At 37.2% G+C, this 18,989-nt stretch overlaps 1 protein-coding gene across 6 annotated transcripts; it reads right to left on the reverse strand.

Moving 5' to 3' along the window:
• Window positions 1–699: 699 nt before the first annotated feature.
• On the reverse strand, window positions 700–18,979 carry reps1 (RALBP1 associated Eps domain containing 1). Of its 6 annotated transcripts, XM_079583490.1 has the most exons (21): window positions 18,661–18,936; window positions 18,339–18,546; window positions 16,568–16,691; window positions 14,105–14,289; window positions 13,383–13,539; window positions 12,889–13,010; window positions 12,408–12,573; window positions 12,261–12,324; window positions 10,547–10,701; window positions 9,503–9,624; window positions 7,790–7,870; window positions 7,293–7,380; window positions 5,527–5,625; window positions 5,369–5,441; window positions 5,054–5,184; window positions 4,885–4,952; window positions 4,604–4,777; window positions 3,425–3,514; window positions 3,197–3,345; window positions 2,919–3,024; window positions 700–2,822 (listed from the first exon to the last, which is right to left on the reverse strand). In XM_079583490.1, exons 2-21 carry the CDS (start codon window positions 18,489–18,491, stop codon window positions 2,754–2,756), a joined length of 2,376 nt encoding a protein of 791 aa, XP_079439616.1. In that variant the 5' UTR covers window positions 18,492–18,546; window positions 18,661–18,936; the 3' UTR covers window positions 700–2,753. The 6 variants fall into 6 exon arrangements, with proteins under 6 accessions (XP_079439616.1, XP_079439617.1, XP_079439615.1 ...); XM_079583491.1 differs by having other exon boundaries at window positions 4,885–4,949; window positions 18,339–18,979; XM_079583489.1 differs by having other exon boundaries at window positions 18,339–18,979.
• Between the last annotated feature and the right edge of the window lie 10 nt (window positions 18,980–18,989).

Raw genomic sequence — 18,989 nt, forward strand, 5'->3', positions numbered from 1 at the left:
TTAAAAAAATGTATTTATGTGCTGTTCTGCATTTACACTTCTGCTCTAATTTTTCTATGATAGAACAAATTATTAGCATTCAACTTCGCCCTCATCTGGATGAAAACTAAATTAATATGTCAATATAAAAATAACACTCTTCAGTTTCAATATACACGCAAAATCAGATGAGCATGGCTCCTGTTCTATATATTCTTATCCTAAAACATTTAGGTTTAAAATGGATATAAAAGTGGTTTCAGACCATTGTATCGGCACTCTTGTCCAATCAAATCAGAAGACTGGAACCATGTAATTTGTATAATTATTAAGCAAGACCAACAGCATGACTTTGTGACATATTACTTTAGTGACGAGTTACTTACATTTTAGACACAATATTGCCAATTACTTTGGTTTTGCTCCACCAAAAAAACATTGGGTTTCCGTACAACACGAACACAGCAGTTTTTGAATGAATCAAAGATTAAAGTGAATGATTCAATGGCTCACTCATAGTCACTGGTTTCATTCTCAAATGAACCGAACACATTAATGACCTGTGATGCGACCAGCAGAGTCAGTGAATAATTCCCATCTCTAAAGCACAGCTTGCCCATCTGTCTTAACAAGAAAACAGACGAGTGGAGTAATGTAAACAGTGAAATGCCCCAGTGACTTTGGACTACTGGAAAACAGTTGGAGCGCTTGACAAAAAAGGAAATTATTAAAATATTGTGCCATTTTTATTTTGTGTAAAAATCACACAGCTGCTAGTTCATTCTGCAGAGACACATCCATGCAGTTAAACATTTATGATCCCACAGCCATTATATGAGCAATTAAATAGAATATTTGCTGTTAGTCAGCAATTAATGCAAATTTACATACGAGATCAAAAGGTGTGTATCATACAATATACAACATACCCCTGATACAGTAAATCAGCCTGAACAGTAGGGAGAAAAGGCTCACCTTGATTTAACATGGGGGACACATTACTGTGAAAACCTGCACACCAGGAAGTAAGGCTTTAAGGATGAGTAAAAGAAAAAGACAGACATCAGTCAAAAACAATGAATGAATGAGACATGGCGCAAATCTATGTAACAACACGAACGTCACACTAGTTCAGACGTTACAGATACAAATCAAGTGGTTCATCGTTAAGAGACGTTTTATACAAAATGAGATTGTGAATGACATGCAAAAACAGTGACGAGAAAAGACAAATGAAAGCCGACGGGGAGAAAGTGCAGTCATCGTTTCAGGTCTCACAATTACGTACTAATGATGTCACAGAGTTTATGATGCAGATGATGTACCGTATGAGGTACAGCCAACATTTGAGACTTGAGAGAGGAACATCTGCCATCCCAGGGTGAAAGACTGTACAAGGTCGAACGGGTCGTTTTTTTGTTATACCAAAACAGAGTGTTAAGAGAAGGAAATAAAGCAGCCTTTAATGCCATTCATTTGTAACGGTTGTCCTCAAACTCTCTCTCGTGCACATGAAACAAACACACACAATGTGCCGTCCATTGGTATGGCAAGGAAGAAATATTAAAGGGTCAGTTCATCCGAAAATAATTCTGTCATTTGCTCCAAATTGTTCAAACCCGTACTAGTTTCCTTCATCCGTGCATCAAAAAAAGTGAATTTTCAAATCTTTTAAATATAAAAAAAGTAAATGAGGGCTAACAGACAAAAGCAGTATCAGCTTATTTCACTTGTGCATTATATTTCAGCCATAAAATAGATTTTACTTGAGGAACAAACTTCGTTATTTGTAATTCTCTTTGCCGTTTTGTCATAAGAGAGGTAGCACTGTCTGATTTGTGAACAAGTGATTCATTTGATTTTGTTTGAATCCTTTTAATGATTCAGTTGATCCAGATAAAAAAAAAAAAAAAGAATGAATCGTTCACAAATTTGACTGATCCAGTTCATTAGTTCAACTCAATGACTCAATGATTCAGTCACTCCAGTTAACTAGAGCAGAAAATAAGCTTCTGTTCCTTGTAAAAAGCAATCATATAACTACAAAACATTTTAAACATAGCATACAAGTTTTTTGGACCACTTTTTTGGCGTTTCTTTTGTGTTTGTAGAGCTTGACCTCATTTACTCATTTGGAAAAAGATCAGCCAGGACATTCTTCAAAAAAAAAATGTTTTAAAATCATACAGGTTTGCAATGACATTTTTGGATGAACTGTCCCTTTAACAAGTGCCTGTCAGAATCAGTTTACTGAAGCATACTTTTGAAATAACATGCTCTCCCAAAAATCAGTTCTCCCCTTTTTAGGACCGGCGCATGGCCTCATATGATTGTCTGAGCACACACGGGTGCCCTAACATGGAAGAACATGACAAGCTGCCTCGAGACTCTGGAGAACAGGAGGGGAAGAGGCTCCTTCATGTTAACCAGAATTACAGCCTCTTGCCGGCCATGACATCAGGCTCTTGCCTCACACACTAAACATTACCTGCAATGTCTGGGGTATTACATAAACAACCACTCATACTTTCTGTTTCATCAAAGTGCCATAACGGATAATAATCTTGGGCCCCATCCCTCTGAATGGCTGTGTGAGACAGAACGGTCTGGAGGAAGCAGCGATTTTGTCTCATCTCACACAGTCGGCAGAGGAGTGGAGACGGGTGAAATGGACATCCTGCCAGAGGATCCAACAGACCACTCAAAAAAAAAAAAAAAGGGGGTAATCACTCTTACATTACACGCATTCAATCTCAAGCACGCGCACACTCCGGTTACAAATGCGAAAAAGGTCTAAGCTGTTCCAGTTGCACTTCAAGAGATATTCTTTCTTCTAGCAGGTCCTAAGAAGACAAAATTTGGGAAAGACGAATCGTCACACTTTTGAACAGTATGTTTTATAAAACTGGTGGTCACATTCAAAACACGTCTCACAATACCTTCAACTGTTGCTGTAATTCACTGTTGAGTCTGGCTAAAACTGTATTCGTTTCTTTGTTTCTTCTAATGGAAGCCTGGATTGCCTTTTTATCCTTACCGATAGACCTGTTTTTAAACGGAACATGCAAAGGAAGCACACATTAGGATACAAGCAAACATTGTATCCAGAATTTTTAATTTTATTTATTTATTTATTTATTAATTGTTGTGAAAATATTGCCACAATAAAAATAAAATATTTAGTTTTCTCTCCTGGTGTATTGACTGTTGAGCTTACCGTGGAATTGAGGGCTGGGTTGCTAGAACAGTGGCTATGACGTTAGACTTCTGCGGAAGGTCCTCCACATCTGGTCTGAGCTCATCTTCTGATTTCAGTCTTCGACGGACCGGTTTGGGAGGTGGGGCCAATGGAGTGGATACTTTGGCCTATGGATAACATACATTGAGGTATTATAATGCTGAAGCAATATGCAATATAAAGACTGGTTGGTAGAGACTGGCTTACAGAGTTGACAGTGGTTGCATTTCGTTCTTCTGCCTGAACATCGTTCTTTGCTGTTCTCATCGTCCCGGCAGCTTCTGGACATCTTTCTGCCTGTATTTATAAATATGCATCATATTAACTACAGTTCAAAAGTGTGAAGTCAGTGAGATACAAGTATTAATACTTTTATTCAGCAAGGATGCATTAAATGGATCAAAAGTGAAAATATAAATAAAACATTTGTTCTTTGATTAAGTTTCTATTTATAAAAAAATCCTGAAAAAAAAAAAAAACATTTTCCAAAAAAGGAAATACAAGATAGAAGAAAAGTTTTAAATACTGATGATAATAAAGAAATGTTTCACTAAATCAGCATAGTAGAATGATTTCTGAAGGATCATGGGACACTAAAGTAGTGTTCGTTACCAAGTCGGTACTGAAATTGTGACGCATTGAGCGCTGATGAGCAGAATCGTAAACACCTCTGATTGGCCATTGTGTTCACGCGCTCATCGGATATGTCTGTGATTGGCTACAATGATCAACGCGCGGGAGCGTTTGAAAGCACACTGAAGTGGAGCGGGAGCTTTTGAAAGCACAAGCAGCCTTCTATCAGTGGACCAGTCTGCCGATAGACGCCTGCTTTCAAACGCTCCCGTGTGTATGCGCTCGGTGAAGAGCGTCATTAATGTATATTTACAACATGTTTTTTAAGCACTGCTCATTGTAGCAAATCACCAACATACTTGATGAGCACTTGGGCACAATGGGCAATCAGAGGTGTTTACGATTCCGCTCAACGACTTGATACCAAAGTTGGTACTTTTGACAACACTACACTGAAGACTGGAGTAATGATGCTGAAAATTCAGCTTTGCCATCAGAGGAATACATTTCATCTTAAAATCAAAAACAGGTATTTTAAATTGTAATAATATTTCACAATATTACTGTTTTAACTGTATTTTTGATCAAATGAATGCAGCCTTAGTGAGCATGAGAGACTTCTTTCAAAAACAATAAAAAAGATTTTAAAAAAAATGTAATGGTAGCGCATGTTTCTTTATAAAAAATGTATTGTTTACTTGTTTGATACATATTTTTTTGCAAACAATTCATTTCTGCACATTTTCACACAGAAAAAAAATAGTTTTTTTCTTCATAATCAGTCATTAACGTAACATATGGTTCCATTTGTACCTGTCCACTATCAGATGGGTTCTCTTCATCATCTTCCGGCTGGTCCACAGCAAAAGCCTGGAACTGGCTGAAGTCAGCAAAGTTGGGCTGTTCTGGCATCTGATGGGGTGACGTGCTGGTATGTGCTGGAAGACCATCTCCCTCTACTGAACGGTGGCCATGTGGCACTGATGTCTGGGGATTTGAGAATTAGACATTGCGTTACTCTTTTAAAGAAAGCGAAATGGATAACTAATTGTCTGAAAGCAGTTTATACAGCATTGCTAACCACTGGGCTGTACCTGTGTGGGCAGTGGTCTCGGAGGCACTGCGGGGGGGAAGGCCACTACACCTGGCTGCTGCGAACCTGCTGGAGAAGTTATTACAAAAGACAACTTCAGCTTTTACTAACCGTACACCAAAAAACAGGAAGTTATGAGTTACTTTATAACTGTTTGTGTGCACGTATACCTGCAGGGACAGCAGCAAAGTTTCGGTTCATGTCTAGAGAGGAGGACCGTGAGTGAGAGGCGTGGGGGCGGGGCGGAGGTGGGGGCGGAGCTACAACCTTCAGTCCTTCCGGAGAGGTGCCAGAGTGAGACCTGTAAAAGTATGAGCTGTTAGTACTTTTTTTGGTTGGCGAAACTCACATCTAAAGCACCAAATCATTTCCAAATCTAATCCATGTTAATCTGAGTTTTTCTTTAAGCCATGACAACACAAACACTAAGATGAGCACAGATCAAAGTGAGTCTGAATTTGGTGCCACAACAAGAAGTAAAGTACCTTTGTCTGTTCACAGCACTGGAAATGGGCTCTTGATCAGATGTAAATGAATCTGAGCTGCTATAGCCATCTCCTGTAGAAAGTAAGGGTAATGGTTTCGAATGAATTGCATAAGAAGATCAGCCAATTAAATGCTTGAATAGTCCAGATGTACTTACCAACACTGGTACCAGGAAACTTTATAGATGCTGCTAGCTTGGTCTCGTCAGAAAGTTCTGGTGGATTCGCCATTAACGGACTAGTTGGATGCGTGTGATCTGTTAAAACAAGAGTAAATAATAAAATTTGTTTAATAACCAAATTATAAGATTTCCATTTTGTGACTAAAACAAATCTTAACACAAAATTTGAACTGTACTGTAAAGCAATTAAGGTAACAATGTTTCATTAGTTAACTACATTATTTAACGAACTAATAATAAACTGAACTTCTACAGCATTTATTAATACTTGTTAATTTCAACATTTACTAATAATTATTAAAATAAAAAGTTAATGCACTGCAAATTAATATGAACAAAGCTGTATTTTTATTAACTAACGTTAACAAAGATTAACAAACATAGTAAAAAAAAAGGAAAACCCCTGCAGACAACACTGCTGTTTTTATTTATGAAACGTTAAACATAACTTGAATAAAAAAAAAGTCCTGTTTCTCTTACACGTCTTCTTTTTTGCCATTATCGCCTATAGACACATTTCATTATGTATTTCCTAATTGTTATTCTCAAATCAGGATTTAAAAATGCTGGGCTATTTGTCAGTTCCAATTCCAGAGTTAAAAGTTATCGGTTACAAAAAAATATATAAAATAATGCTTTATTTATTCCAAAACAGAGAAGTAATTTAAAATTTTATTTCTACATTTTAATATGATCAGTCAACAGTAAATGTACAACGTTCCCAAAACGATTTAATGGGACTGCCAACACTGGAAACTCTGAAAGCATGACTTCATTTGACAGAAGATCTGCAGAGATAATCAAGGAACTGTATTTCCTCATCATATTTCCTGATATAATTAAAGTGTATATATAAATTATTTTATTTACAAATGTCATGTTTGTGATTTGTTTTATTCATTAGACTATTTAAATTAGTACATATTCAGAAACAAGTGCAGTTATATAGCCTACATAAGGTACCATTTTATTTTTTTCTGTTTAACTTTTATTAGACTCCAGGTTGAAATAACGTTCTTAACGCTACTTAACGTTCTTTTTAAAAAGAGAACTCACAGCTTATTCAGAATTTTTACAAAATAAAGTTTCACTTTTTTTCCATCTGCAGAACAAAATGAAAAGCCTAAAAACAATTAACTTGCAATGTTAACTTATGTTTGTTTGTATTATTTCATAGGGGATGCATCTCCACAGCATAGTCGCCGGCGTCAGTCACAAATTTGAAACATGTTTAATAAAATCTTTGTGAGGACAACTGGCAACAGCTGGTTCTTAAATTCTAAGACTAGAGTTTTTAGACTGCACACTACATGACTTTAAACACCAACTGAGCGCAATTGTAACAAACTATCTGTTTGATCATAATCATAAAGTCGTAACAACCAAATTACATTCATTATCAGCCTGACAGTTGTGTAGTGGATGGTTGCTAGGGCATTGCCGAGGTGTTCTGGTGTTTTTATGAGGTTTCTAAGTGGTTGCTTGTTAAGATCAAAAAAGCCCAATCCTAAGTCTCTGTGATATGGAAGATATGGCTTTTGGTTCTTTCTTCAATGCAAGTCAATGAGATTTTTTAATCCACTAGGTAAAAATTAATTTCTAAATGTCTAACCAAAAGTATGAGCAATAGAGATAATGATTAAGATAAGAGAATACACCAAAAATAATTGAGAACAAAATGTTTTTTTTTTTACAAAAGTGGCAATCGAATTTGGATTGTAAAAGCACATTAAAGGACGCACCACTTCCAGTTCTCTTGAGCTCCATCTCTTGCATGTGGATCTTGCTGGGTGTCATACGAATGGGCACAGGGTGGACTATTGCTGTATCCTAAAAAGAAACAAGCACAACTGCTGCTGTCGTAAAACTACAATTGTGTTCCGTTCAACTTCATGAAGGTTTGTCATCTCAGTCGTAAAGAAGAACAACGAATAGTTAAGAACCTGGCACTGAGTAACTAAATCATTGTATCACATCAAAAGACTTCAAGAACAACACCCTCAAAGGACAGCCAGCCAGAGTCATCACTGGGATTACATGATACAGTATGAAAGAAAGAGCATGAAAGAATTATCTGTAAGCTCAGCAAGCAAAAGAAAAAAACAAACAAAAAACGAATAATTTGATGGCACTGTGGCTGTGAATTTATCCTGAGGACATGCGCTCTCAGAGAGAATTTACAGAGTACTGGGTTAATGAATATCATTAATCATGAAAGAGCACTGAGTGATTGACTTACAGGGTCAGCTGGTGCAATGTTAGAATCAAATTGGGTCAGAGTTTGTGAGCTTGAGGAGCGTTCGCTAAAAGTCTCCCACTGCTGGAGAGACAGAGCAGAAACATGTCAGCAAGGTGGAGCCACTCCACTCCTCACACAAGCAAACAGAGACCATAATACAACAACAGTGCGCACTCTGACTGCTAGGAGAAACCCGTGATTTGTCTTGCATTGTACTGTAGCATATTCTCTGGTGTCAACAGAGGAACAATTCAATAATTGTTCCTCTGTTGACACCAGAGAATATGCTACATCTTAATGGCTTTACAGGCTGGGAGGGAGAATGTCACATTTTATTTCCTTATTACAATGATCAGTTTGGTAGAAAAAGGTAGCCGTCATCAAAAGAGAAACCCCAATAATTATATCCAGTTGATTAAAACATTACTGACCTGATTAAAGGTGAAGTGGGTAATTTCCATGGCACTTGCATTTTCAAATGGAATTGCAAAACAAATTACTATTCAAACAGGCTTTCTGAACAACACTCTTCCCGTCTGGCATTGGCCGGTGAAACAGATAGCCCTGCCCTGCCCTAAACTCCACTGCCACTGGTTGAGCCAATACTACTGTGTAAGACCAGTCGGGATGCTCAAACTAATATTTTGAAAGCCCCACAGAGCCACAGTTTTAAACTTTCTTTTAAAAATCAACCTATACATCTTGTAACATTTATTATAATATCCCAATAAAATCAAAACAGACCCTATTTACTATTTTCTTAAAAGGATAGTTCACCCAAAAAGGAAAATTCTGTCATCATTTACTTACCCTCAAGTTGTTATAAACCTGTATGAATTTCTTTATTCTACTGAACAGAAAAGATAATATTTTGAAGAATGTCAGTAATCAGTTTATGGTCTCCATTGACGTCCATAGTATTATTATTATTTCATACTATGGAAGTCAATGGGGTCCATCAATTGTTTTGGTTACCCATATTCTTCAAAATATCTTCTTTTGTGTTCAGCAGAAGAAAGAAACTCATACAGGTTTGGAACAACTTGAGGATAAGTAAATGATGGCAGAATTTTCAGTACTTAGATGCAGTACTTATCTCATATTTAAGACTTTTTATATAATTATGATGCAGTATCTCAATTTCACGTTTTTATGTCAATTATTTATCAAAGCATTTTATTTTTATTTTTAAATGGGCTTTCATAGAATTTATTTTCATGACCTACAATCAAAATGTAATAACCTACTCTACTTTCATAACTGCTTTATGCTGACCTAAACCTTGACATAACCTTGAAAAATAATGGCAACCACAAAATTATAGCCCATTGTCTTGGTTTAAAGTGCTCGAAATCCAATCAAATTCTGCCATTGTTTCCCACTGAATATTTTGTTTTACTTGGAAATGTTTCACATTACGGAGTATTCTAGGAGGTTTATCTAAAACTTAAAAGATTTATTTTAAAAATGTGACTTCAGGTCAGCAGTTTTGACTACAAGGACAACACATTCACAACATCACAGTGAAGCATTAACTGTCACGACAGTTCTCATGTGAGTGTTACATGTGATGCGATGAAGGAGTGCTTCACTAGCACCTCTTTCTTCCAAGCAGAAGTGTATTAGTTTTAGTTTCCCATAAAGACAAATGCAGATAGAAATACAAATATCAGTGACAGAGGTAAGGTCCATAGAGTACTCCACAGTCCAAACCTCATTGTTCTGGTTGAGCTCAGGCCAGTTCTGGTTCAGGGAAGGCATGGAAGGAGACTTATTTGGAGTGACTTCCACAGGGGAAGCAGAGAAGCTAACTTCAGTAGCAGGTTCTGGAACTCCTGTAACATACATACAGACAATAAAAACGTTATGCAGACACCTGATAGTCATTCAGCATAATTATAGAATAAGCAGAACAATAATTTGCATCTAAAACGGCAAACTTCACAAGGACTCTCAGGGGTCCCAAGGGCATATTCTATGCTCCATTTTAATATGCGAACCTGTTGCTAAGATACAGGCTCACGTCCTGTGAAGCTGTTACTGGAATAAGAAGCAAGTTTGTTCTCTATCCACAATGAAAGTAAAATGCCGGGAAGTGACAAAAACAATAATTGTAAAATATTTTTGGTTTAATATGCAGATTTTGGACCAATTAAATTAGACTTAATTTAAAATCCCTTTAAACGTTGTCTATTTAAAAGAAAAGAGAGTATTTGACAACCCACACAACAACTGAACATTCAACTAAAAGGTTTGTGAAATGTTTTTGAAAGAAGTCTCTTATGACCACTTAAGCTGCATTTATTTACAGAAAAAACACAATAATATGTTAAAATAATATAAAATTAACTGTTTTATATATATATATATTTTATTATTTTATATTTTAAAATATAATTTATTCCTGTGATGGCAAAGCTTTTCATCAGCCATTAAAGCGTCACATGATCCTTCAGAAATCATATGCTGATTTCTGATAATCTAATATGCTGATTTAGTGTTCAAGTAACATTTCTTATGATCATGATTCAGTGTTGAAAACAGTTGTGCTGTTTAATGTTTTTGTGGAAACCGTGATTTTTTTTTTATGAATAACAAGATCAAAAGAACAGCATTTATTTGAAATATAATTTGTTTGTAAAGTCTTTACTGTCACTTTGAATAAATGTAACATGCCCCTTTAAATAAAAAAAATGAATACAAAAATCAGTGAAATGTTATTTGAAGCTGTGGTTAGCGTGAGGCTTTTCTGCTTACCTGCTGAGTCATCCAAGTCAATAAGCTTTGGCATTAGGCTCTCGGGGAGCTTTTCAGGAAGGTCATAACCGTTTTTCCTAGCGACTACGAGATGAAATGCAGCACAAAACTCATCCAGGGTCAGAGCACCATCTTTATCAAAATCTGATAGCTCCCTGCAAGTAAAAGGAGGTCAGTCAGTCAATACAGATGAATATTTTTAGGTACAAAGAAGCATATGACAGGGACAACTTCCTTTTTCAAAGACAGGACATTAACAAATCGATTGCAAATGGCTAGGATGATTAACATATGCAGTTTTCGAGTAGGCTATTGTCCTTGGATACACATCTGTTCAAAGGGACAGTTCTATAGTATTATTATAGATGTTTAGCATCATTTGAAATGTCTCAAGGCGACTGGTACAAATGTCTCATTTCCAAATAAGTAAAACAAAAGGTAATAAGGTTTTTAAGAGTTTAGAGATAACTGGCACACAAAGGAAGATGATCTCTAGACAAACGGTCTCCTACTCTCAGAAGGTGTAACCTCTGAATGCAAATTTCCATTGTTACATGTATCCATGTGAAAGAGGTTCTGTCTATATAATGAAATGCAGCAAAGAGGTCGGGGCCTTCTGTACCTCAGATCAGCCCGTCATGTATTTCCTAATGTCGGGTTCACATCTCTTATCTTTATTCCAGAGCATTTGATGTTTTGTATCGATTATCTTTGAATTGATTATGTAATTGGCATGATACATTTACCTGACATAATAAATTGTTACATTTGATTATTCTAACCGACTTTGACATTATTTCCATTAGAGTTAAAAAGAACAGTCAAACATACGCTCACATTTAAAGGGATACTCTACCGGTTTTTCATATTAAACTATGTTATTCCCTTAATTAAGACGAGTTGATACATACCTCTCTCGTCTCAGTGCGTGCACTTAATCGCTCTGGCGCGCCGCGACACTTTGATAGCACAGTTCATTCAATAGGGGCCAAGCAGAGAAGCTACCAACCACTTGCTATGGTATTCCGCCATACAATATAGTTATTCACTTTACACGCTTAGAAAAGCACAACGTTTTGTTTTGCGTCACCGTCCTAGGTCGAATTACACTACTCGAGTAACTGTATTTGTATAGGGAAAACGTGGAGGTGTTTGGTAGCTTCTCTGCTTGGCACCTATTGAATGAACTGTGCTATCAAAGTGTCGCGGCGCGCCAGAGCGATTAAGTGCACTGAGACGAGAGAGGTATGTATCAACTCGTCTTAGTTAAGGGAATAACATAGTTTAATATGAAAAAACGGTAGAGTATCCCTTTAATGATGCAAGGATATAATTAAAACCTTTTCATTTATGAAGTCAGATGAAATAACGAGTTTAATACATGAGAAAATGTATTGCATTTAACCAAAATTACTTTGCCACGCGAAAAGACAGTAACAAGTAGAGACCTTCCCCGCTGGTCGGTAAGCACGGACTTACAGTAGCAACTATGGAAGTCAATGGCTACCGGTAACTGTCTAGTTACCAAAATTCATCAAAATATCTTCTTTTGTGTTCAACAGAAGAAAGAAACTCATACAGGTTTGAAACAACATGAGGTTGAGTAAGTGATGACACAATTATTGGGTGAACTATCCTTTAAGGCGCTCTACACCAAGGTCATCCGAAATAAACAAAGAGAGACAATATAACCCTTCAATGTAAAACTACTTACCAAATGTGAGACAGTTCTAGAATAGGCAGTTTCGACTTCGTAAAGAATTCCTTCGCGGCAGAGCCTGAACAACAGAGGACGGATGCATTTTTAGGTTGTTAAGTTCAGCAGATAGGCAGTTACTGTTCAAAATGAGGTCTCAGTTACCAGGGATTAAACCAGTGAGATCTGGCTGAATGGTCTTGAACTGGTTTATGTAATACTGTCTTTGCTCATCTGTGATTTTCCAGGGATCATCGTAACCGCTGGTCTGTCTTTGGATTTCATTTGTGATCATTGCAGACATCCCAGTCCTTACTGTTGTGCTCTCCGGCTGGAAAAGAAGAGGGAAAAATAAGAATTAGATTTTGTACTACACTCGTATATGTGCACTACAGTTTAAAAGTTTGGGGTTGGTAAGATTTTTTTAAACAACTGCTCAGCTACCACCTTTTTAAATTCCTTGTATTACTGGTAATTCGCTGGACATGCATCCACTTGGGCTTTGGCAAATATTTAATATAGTCTACTTTTGTGCTGCCGTGCACACATCTGTTCTGCCACAAAAGCCTTGGTTCCAGCAGGCTAGTGGTGACAGACTTCATTGTATACATAACAAATGTATACATGGAGGCCTGCACTCTATTACCTGAGCTGAGGGGGGATGCATTGGAAGTGTGCTGGAGGGAGGGGTGTCTGTAAAGCTGACCCAAGTTTCTTGGACAGGAGGGGGTGAATGGGCGGACCACATCCCGTCACCTGTTACTGGTCCTTAAACAATACACAGATAAGGGAAAGAAAGAATGAATAGTTAAAAAAAAGGTTGGACTGAATCAATTAAACAAATAATACGTCAACATTTAATAAGAATCTAGTACATCATGTGACCTTTAATATTAAACACCCACCAGTATAATAAACTGATCTTTTAAGTTAGATTTGCCTAGGACTTGCTCAGGTACACAGAAATAAGAGCAACACTTATATAATACTATACTATAATAACTTTTATTAATAGATAATTACTACATCAATATTAAATATTATGTTTAAATAAATCAATAATATATTTTTTTAATGTTGGGGCAAGGAAGGTTATTCTGTTTCCAAAATAATAAATTATGCCATTATTAAACAGAATACCTGGCTGTGCTTCTCTAAAAGATGGCCAAACAACTCCTGGCACTGAGGGCTGTCTGTCCACGTTTCCACCGCTGGCCTGGCGTTTGTGCTTCCTCCAGGCATGGGGCGAAGTGGGAGGCGACTGGTGCGGCGACACTACAGGAGATGTGGTGTCCGGCTGGAGCCAGAGATAAACAAAATTAATTACTTAGTAAGTCTTTTGGCCAAACAGATGGCCTCCGAACAGAAGATACATGGTGGAGCTAACAAGTAGTCATTTAACAGATCTGAGACAGGACATAGAAGCTCCATGAAGCAGCCAGGAGTTAACTGCCATGGCACAGTTCAATGTCCGCCCTTTTGTGGGGTTCAAACTTGCAACAACAACAACAACAAAAAAAAAAAATACTACTTCTATTTAAATAATATTTTTTGTTTTCACAATTGGCTATACAAAGTATATTACTGCAGCAAAAACAAATACATTATTCAACACACCTGTTGATTTAACTACAATGGCCTTTTAAGTGTAGCCTCAAGTAGCCCCATTTTAATAGACCCCAAATTAATAGACATTTTTTAGTTTTCAAGTAATTGAACAGTCAATGTTGCTGTCCTTATAACATAAGGCAATGACAGATCTAGCTGACTACAATTCACCCTGAAAGGCCTAAAGAACAGACTTTTTTTCTTCTTCATATTTTGACATTTAATGATAGTACGTGGGATATATGCTGTAGTACCTGAGGATCAGCAGTGGGCACACAGGGCTGAATCATCTCGTGCGCTGACACTTTTTTGGCTTGCACTCGGAGTGGAGGTCTGGGGAAGTAGTGCCCCTGATTCTCTGCGTCTGCGAACATGACCGCGTGCCTCGGCTCCTGCTCGTTCTTGCCCATCACAAAGCGAGGGAGGGGCAGATCCCTGACTGCAAACACAACTCCACATTAGACTTCTACACACAGAGCCAGATTTAATATAGCAACTGTCAGCACTACCAAACTGATGTTTTTCTCTCTTTTTTTTTTGAGGTTGAAAGTTTTCATTACTAACTTTAAAATCAATGGAACAGAAATCAATAGAAACCAAGTTCATCCCAAGCATATCTAAACTCCAGGGCACTGTCAGCAATTTCCTGTTGACTGTGACATTGTGTTCTTGCAGTATCTTCAAGGCTATGAGTCGGGTCTTATTTCCTGCTTATTTATACCACTGTCAGTTTCTCATTCTTTTACAAGGTCTTGTGTCTAACCTCCCAAAATTCATGTAGAGCGTTTGCACAAGGTATTGGGTGTATATATATGTATATATATAAATATATATATAAATAAATATGAATATGAAAGAGAGATTTTCACAAGACGTAATATAAACCTATGGTGTCCCCAGAATGTGTCTGTAAAATTTCAGCTCAAAATACCCCCAGATAATTTATTATAGCTTGCCAAATTTGCCCCTTTTTGAGTGCGAGCAAAAACGTGCTGATTTTGTGTGCCCCTTTAAATGCAAATGAGCTGCTGCTCACCGTCTCCGTTCAGAAGACAACCAATCTTTTACACGAGCTTCGGATACAATAACAAAACACGCGAATAATCTCACTAATCCAAAATCTCAGAAATAACCAGCAGTGGAGTGCAGCTTTACAGAGAGACTCAGGAAGAGGTTGAAACTTTTAGACTACACGTTTCTGAATGGTTAGTTGATACATTTATGTAGTTGTTGTGGAGTTACATTGATTCATCTCATGGATAATGTGGTAATGGGGCGGTAATATTATTACTTCCTACGTCAGAAGGGGAGCGGAATCTGATCGGCTTTATTTTTTGACATGCTTGCAGAGAAAGGCTTACCAAAACAAAGTTACTGGTTTGTCACTTTTCACATTTTCTGGGTTGGTAGATGCACCAGGGACCCGATTATAGGACTTAAACACGGAAAAGGTCAGATTTTCATGATATGTCCCCTTTAAATCTGACGACGCATCTCTAATATGGTTTGTTGAAAATAACGAGTAAAACAGACCGTGTTCGGCTAATGTATGTTTCTGTCAATGCATCCGCATTCTGGCTTCCCAAATATGTTACAACAGCAATGATCAAAAAATGTGGAAAAAAATAACCATTGTTTGTAAACTTTGTTCAATAGGAGTGCTGTATGCTCTAATATGACCAGTCATTTACGCCGTCACCACGAGTGCCGGTGAAACCTGAACAGCACACGTTGCTATCTGTGTTTAAACTAAACTCATTTAAGCCCTACCAATTTAAACATTCAAGCGCAGAAAGAAGCAAAAGAGAACTTGTGCGCGCTGTAAGAAAAGGTTGAGCTTGCATTTAAGTCTTGCGCTTGAACAGACAAATTCTCACAAAAAATTATGTAAACACAGCAGGTTATGTCTTAAGTGAATGTAAACAGTAGAGAAAGAATGCATACGTTCAGTATCAGTGTACTGGATCCGTGCACTGTGTCTTAAAGTGACAGCAGCCTAATATTCCTGCAGTCTGTGTTTTTAATGTTAATCAAACAACATAAGACAAGGAAATCCCTCACTGCCTTTGACTAAATAGCTTTTGTAACTTTAATAATGATTAATCTTCATTCACTGAAGATTATATGCAGTTATTTATTTACATTTGATTACTTTATTCAATTTCTGTACCTGAAGATTACTATTAGATATCTAAAAAACTTAAAAAGCACCATTTATTTTATTTGTATCATTGCTCTATTGTATTTATTTGTTCTGTTGCTTGTAGTTTGATTTGTTTGATTACTATTTTTATTTGACAGCAGGCAAACAATCAGTTTTTTTCCCTGAACATAGCACATACTGAACAGTACTGAAACCGTGACCCTAAAACAGTGATAAAAACAAAACCATAAGCAATTTGAACAGTTACACCCCTAATAGAGAGAGAGAACAACAATGATAGACAACAAACAAACTGGAACATTTGCATTTGGCTTAAAGGCACAAACAGTTTACAGAAATATACAAATGCAACAGAAAGGAAGTATTTTTTTATCCTCTAGTCTAGTCTAATTCTTATGTAATGGGGTGCAAATGTCACATTGGATTCATCTGCAAAAAGAGTGTCTGCAATACTACACAGATGCGATAACTTCACATTCAAATAGTATTTTGATTTGGTGCATACAGTACACACAAGCAGAAATAGTTAAAAATAAGGTTTGTTGCTACTCACCACTGTTCAGGGTCTCCACACGCAGAGGCATCCCAGACTGGGCCAGTGCAATGAGCTTCAGTGCAATGTAGAACTGACTCCGACCGAAATGACCGAGACGTGTGGCCCCACAAAGTTCAGTAATCTAAGACAATGGAAACAAAACTTTCAATAAGATAAACTGACCTTAACATCTACAAAAAAAAGGTGAACATACAATAACATGACCAGAGGTGAATATAAGTTATTGAAGTAAATGCACATAAAAATACAATATACAGCTAAACACTAAAAATAACTAGCTAAATAACTTTAATATTTTAATGATTCCAGTTACTCCAGTCTTCAGTGTCACATGATCCTGCAAAAATCATTCTAATACATTACTTTGGAGCTCAAGAAAAAAAAAAAAAAAAAAAAGCATTATCAGTGTTGAAACAGTGGTGCTGCTGCTTCATATATGTGAAAACTGTAAGGAGTCTTTAATGAATAGAAAGTTTAAAAGAACAGTAGTTGTTTGAAACACAAATATCTTGTAACATTATAAATGTTACTGTGTTTTGATCAATTTAATTAATCCTTGATGAATAACAGTATTAAGTAGTTCTTTAAAATAAAAATATATATATTACTGACCCCAAACTTTTGAACAGTAGTGTATGTTGAGTGTATGTAGTGACTATGTAGCCTATGTTAACTACAGGCCAGGAACACCGGTAAAATTAAACGCTTACATTTATACATAATATGTAACAAGGGGTCTCTGCTCTCCATCTCTCAAAGTGTCCCTAAAATTAGAGAACACTATGGCCAAGCATTCACCAATATAATGGCAGCAGCCTACCTAATGCAACTCACTTAAAACAAAAAACTAAAATATTTAGTACACATTACAGTGCTTACTTGACTGATTAACAGGTTTCAATCTTAAATGCTAAATATTGATATAAAAATTAATGGTCTGTAAACCTTCAATGAAATACCCTTCTGTCAATTACTTACATATTATACTAGAGATACTAACATATTAATAAATCTGTTGCTCAGACAACATTAACAATATGTAATTTTCACTAGCAGCACATGGACACACCCCTTCACGAAACTTTGGCCAAAGATATAGAAGCAACTAGACTAGGAAGACCACACGTTTATGAAATGTTCATGCTCTAACAATACCCTACCAACAGATGAGTGTTAATAAGCACCAAGTGATGAAACAAAAACATCTCTATATTTCAAGAACCATCAACCATGTAAGGGGTCTCCCAAAAGAAGCTTGACAGTATAAAACTGTTAGAGCTTTATAGCATATTATCGACAAGTTATGGACCAGCTGTAATACAGTTAATAAGTTTGAGTGATGTCTAATTCCCTAAATAAAGGATCACACCAAACCTTCTTGTTTGCGAATAATACTGTCAAGTGAGAAAAACACATTTCAAGATTCATCAACCTAATGGATTTCCTAACATAAGCAGAAAAATGCAATTTATGCTTATATTTAAGAGGAAGCAGGCACAACTAATAAGTCTACAGACTTGCACAACCGGAAACAAAGTTTAACACTATGATGCATCACCAATTCATCTGTGCAACTCGTCAACAAGGAGATTGATTCATCATTCCGGTCTAAATACTCTTGGCATCGCCCATATGAGCCATTATAGTCCTTGGCATGTCTGAGACGATTAACTCAAGTAATCAATTCGATTTACTGTACGTGTATAAGCATAACAACACACAAACTGCTGACTAATACACACATATCTGAATTAGATGCATACTCTACCTGAAGCACCACTTCGTTTGAGAGCTGGGCCGCCCGGAAGAGGTCCAGAACTTTGCCATTGGAAGCCACTTTCTTGGTGTTATCGACATCACAGGAGAGGAAGAGTTCAGAGTAATATTTCTGCTCGACATCGCTCAGTGTTAAACTCTCCATCGTGGCATCAAACCCGCAGCTGGTGGCTTCACCTTATCAGGCCAGCGTCTTTTGCCTTTCGGTTTATGAGCAAGACAAAAAAAAAACTAGCAAAACACAAGTAAGATCCTTCTATGAAATGGACGGACACGAATGATGATGCTTTGGGGTGCTTGTTGTTTTTATGTACCGTTAGTCGCTGCCTTTGCTCTTGTCTTTTGGCCCTCGCAAAGTCAACCAAACTAATAGAGCCTGGGACGTTAGAATTCAGCGGTAACAACGTCGAGACTGGGTTCCTCTGCTGCGCTGGCTCTTTAAGAGCTGGATATGGCCGTCGGTGGAACAGTGGAGCTCGTGTAGCCGCTGAGTGATGTTAGGAATAAAGTTTCGGGCTCTTCGGACTGCTTCCCTCTGCAGACAGCGCCGCCATTCCTGGACCCCGTGACGTCATGGCCCAGGCGCGGAGGACCCGGATGGAGTGTGGCGTCACAGATGTGCCGTCAGCTATCGTGTTTCAAA

The sequence above is a fragment of the Phoxinus phoxinus genome (genome assembly GCF_949152265.1).
Source record: "Phoxinus phoxinus genome assembly, chromosome: 16".
NCBI lineage: Eukaryota > Metazoa > Chordata > Actinopteri > Cypriniformes > Leuciscidae > Phoxinus > Phoxinus phoxinus.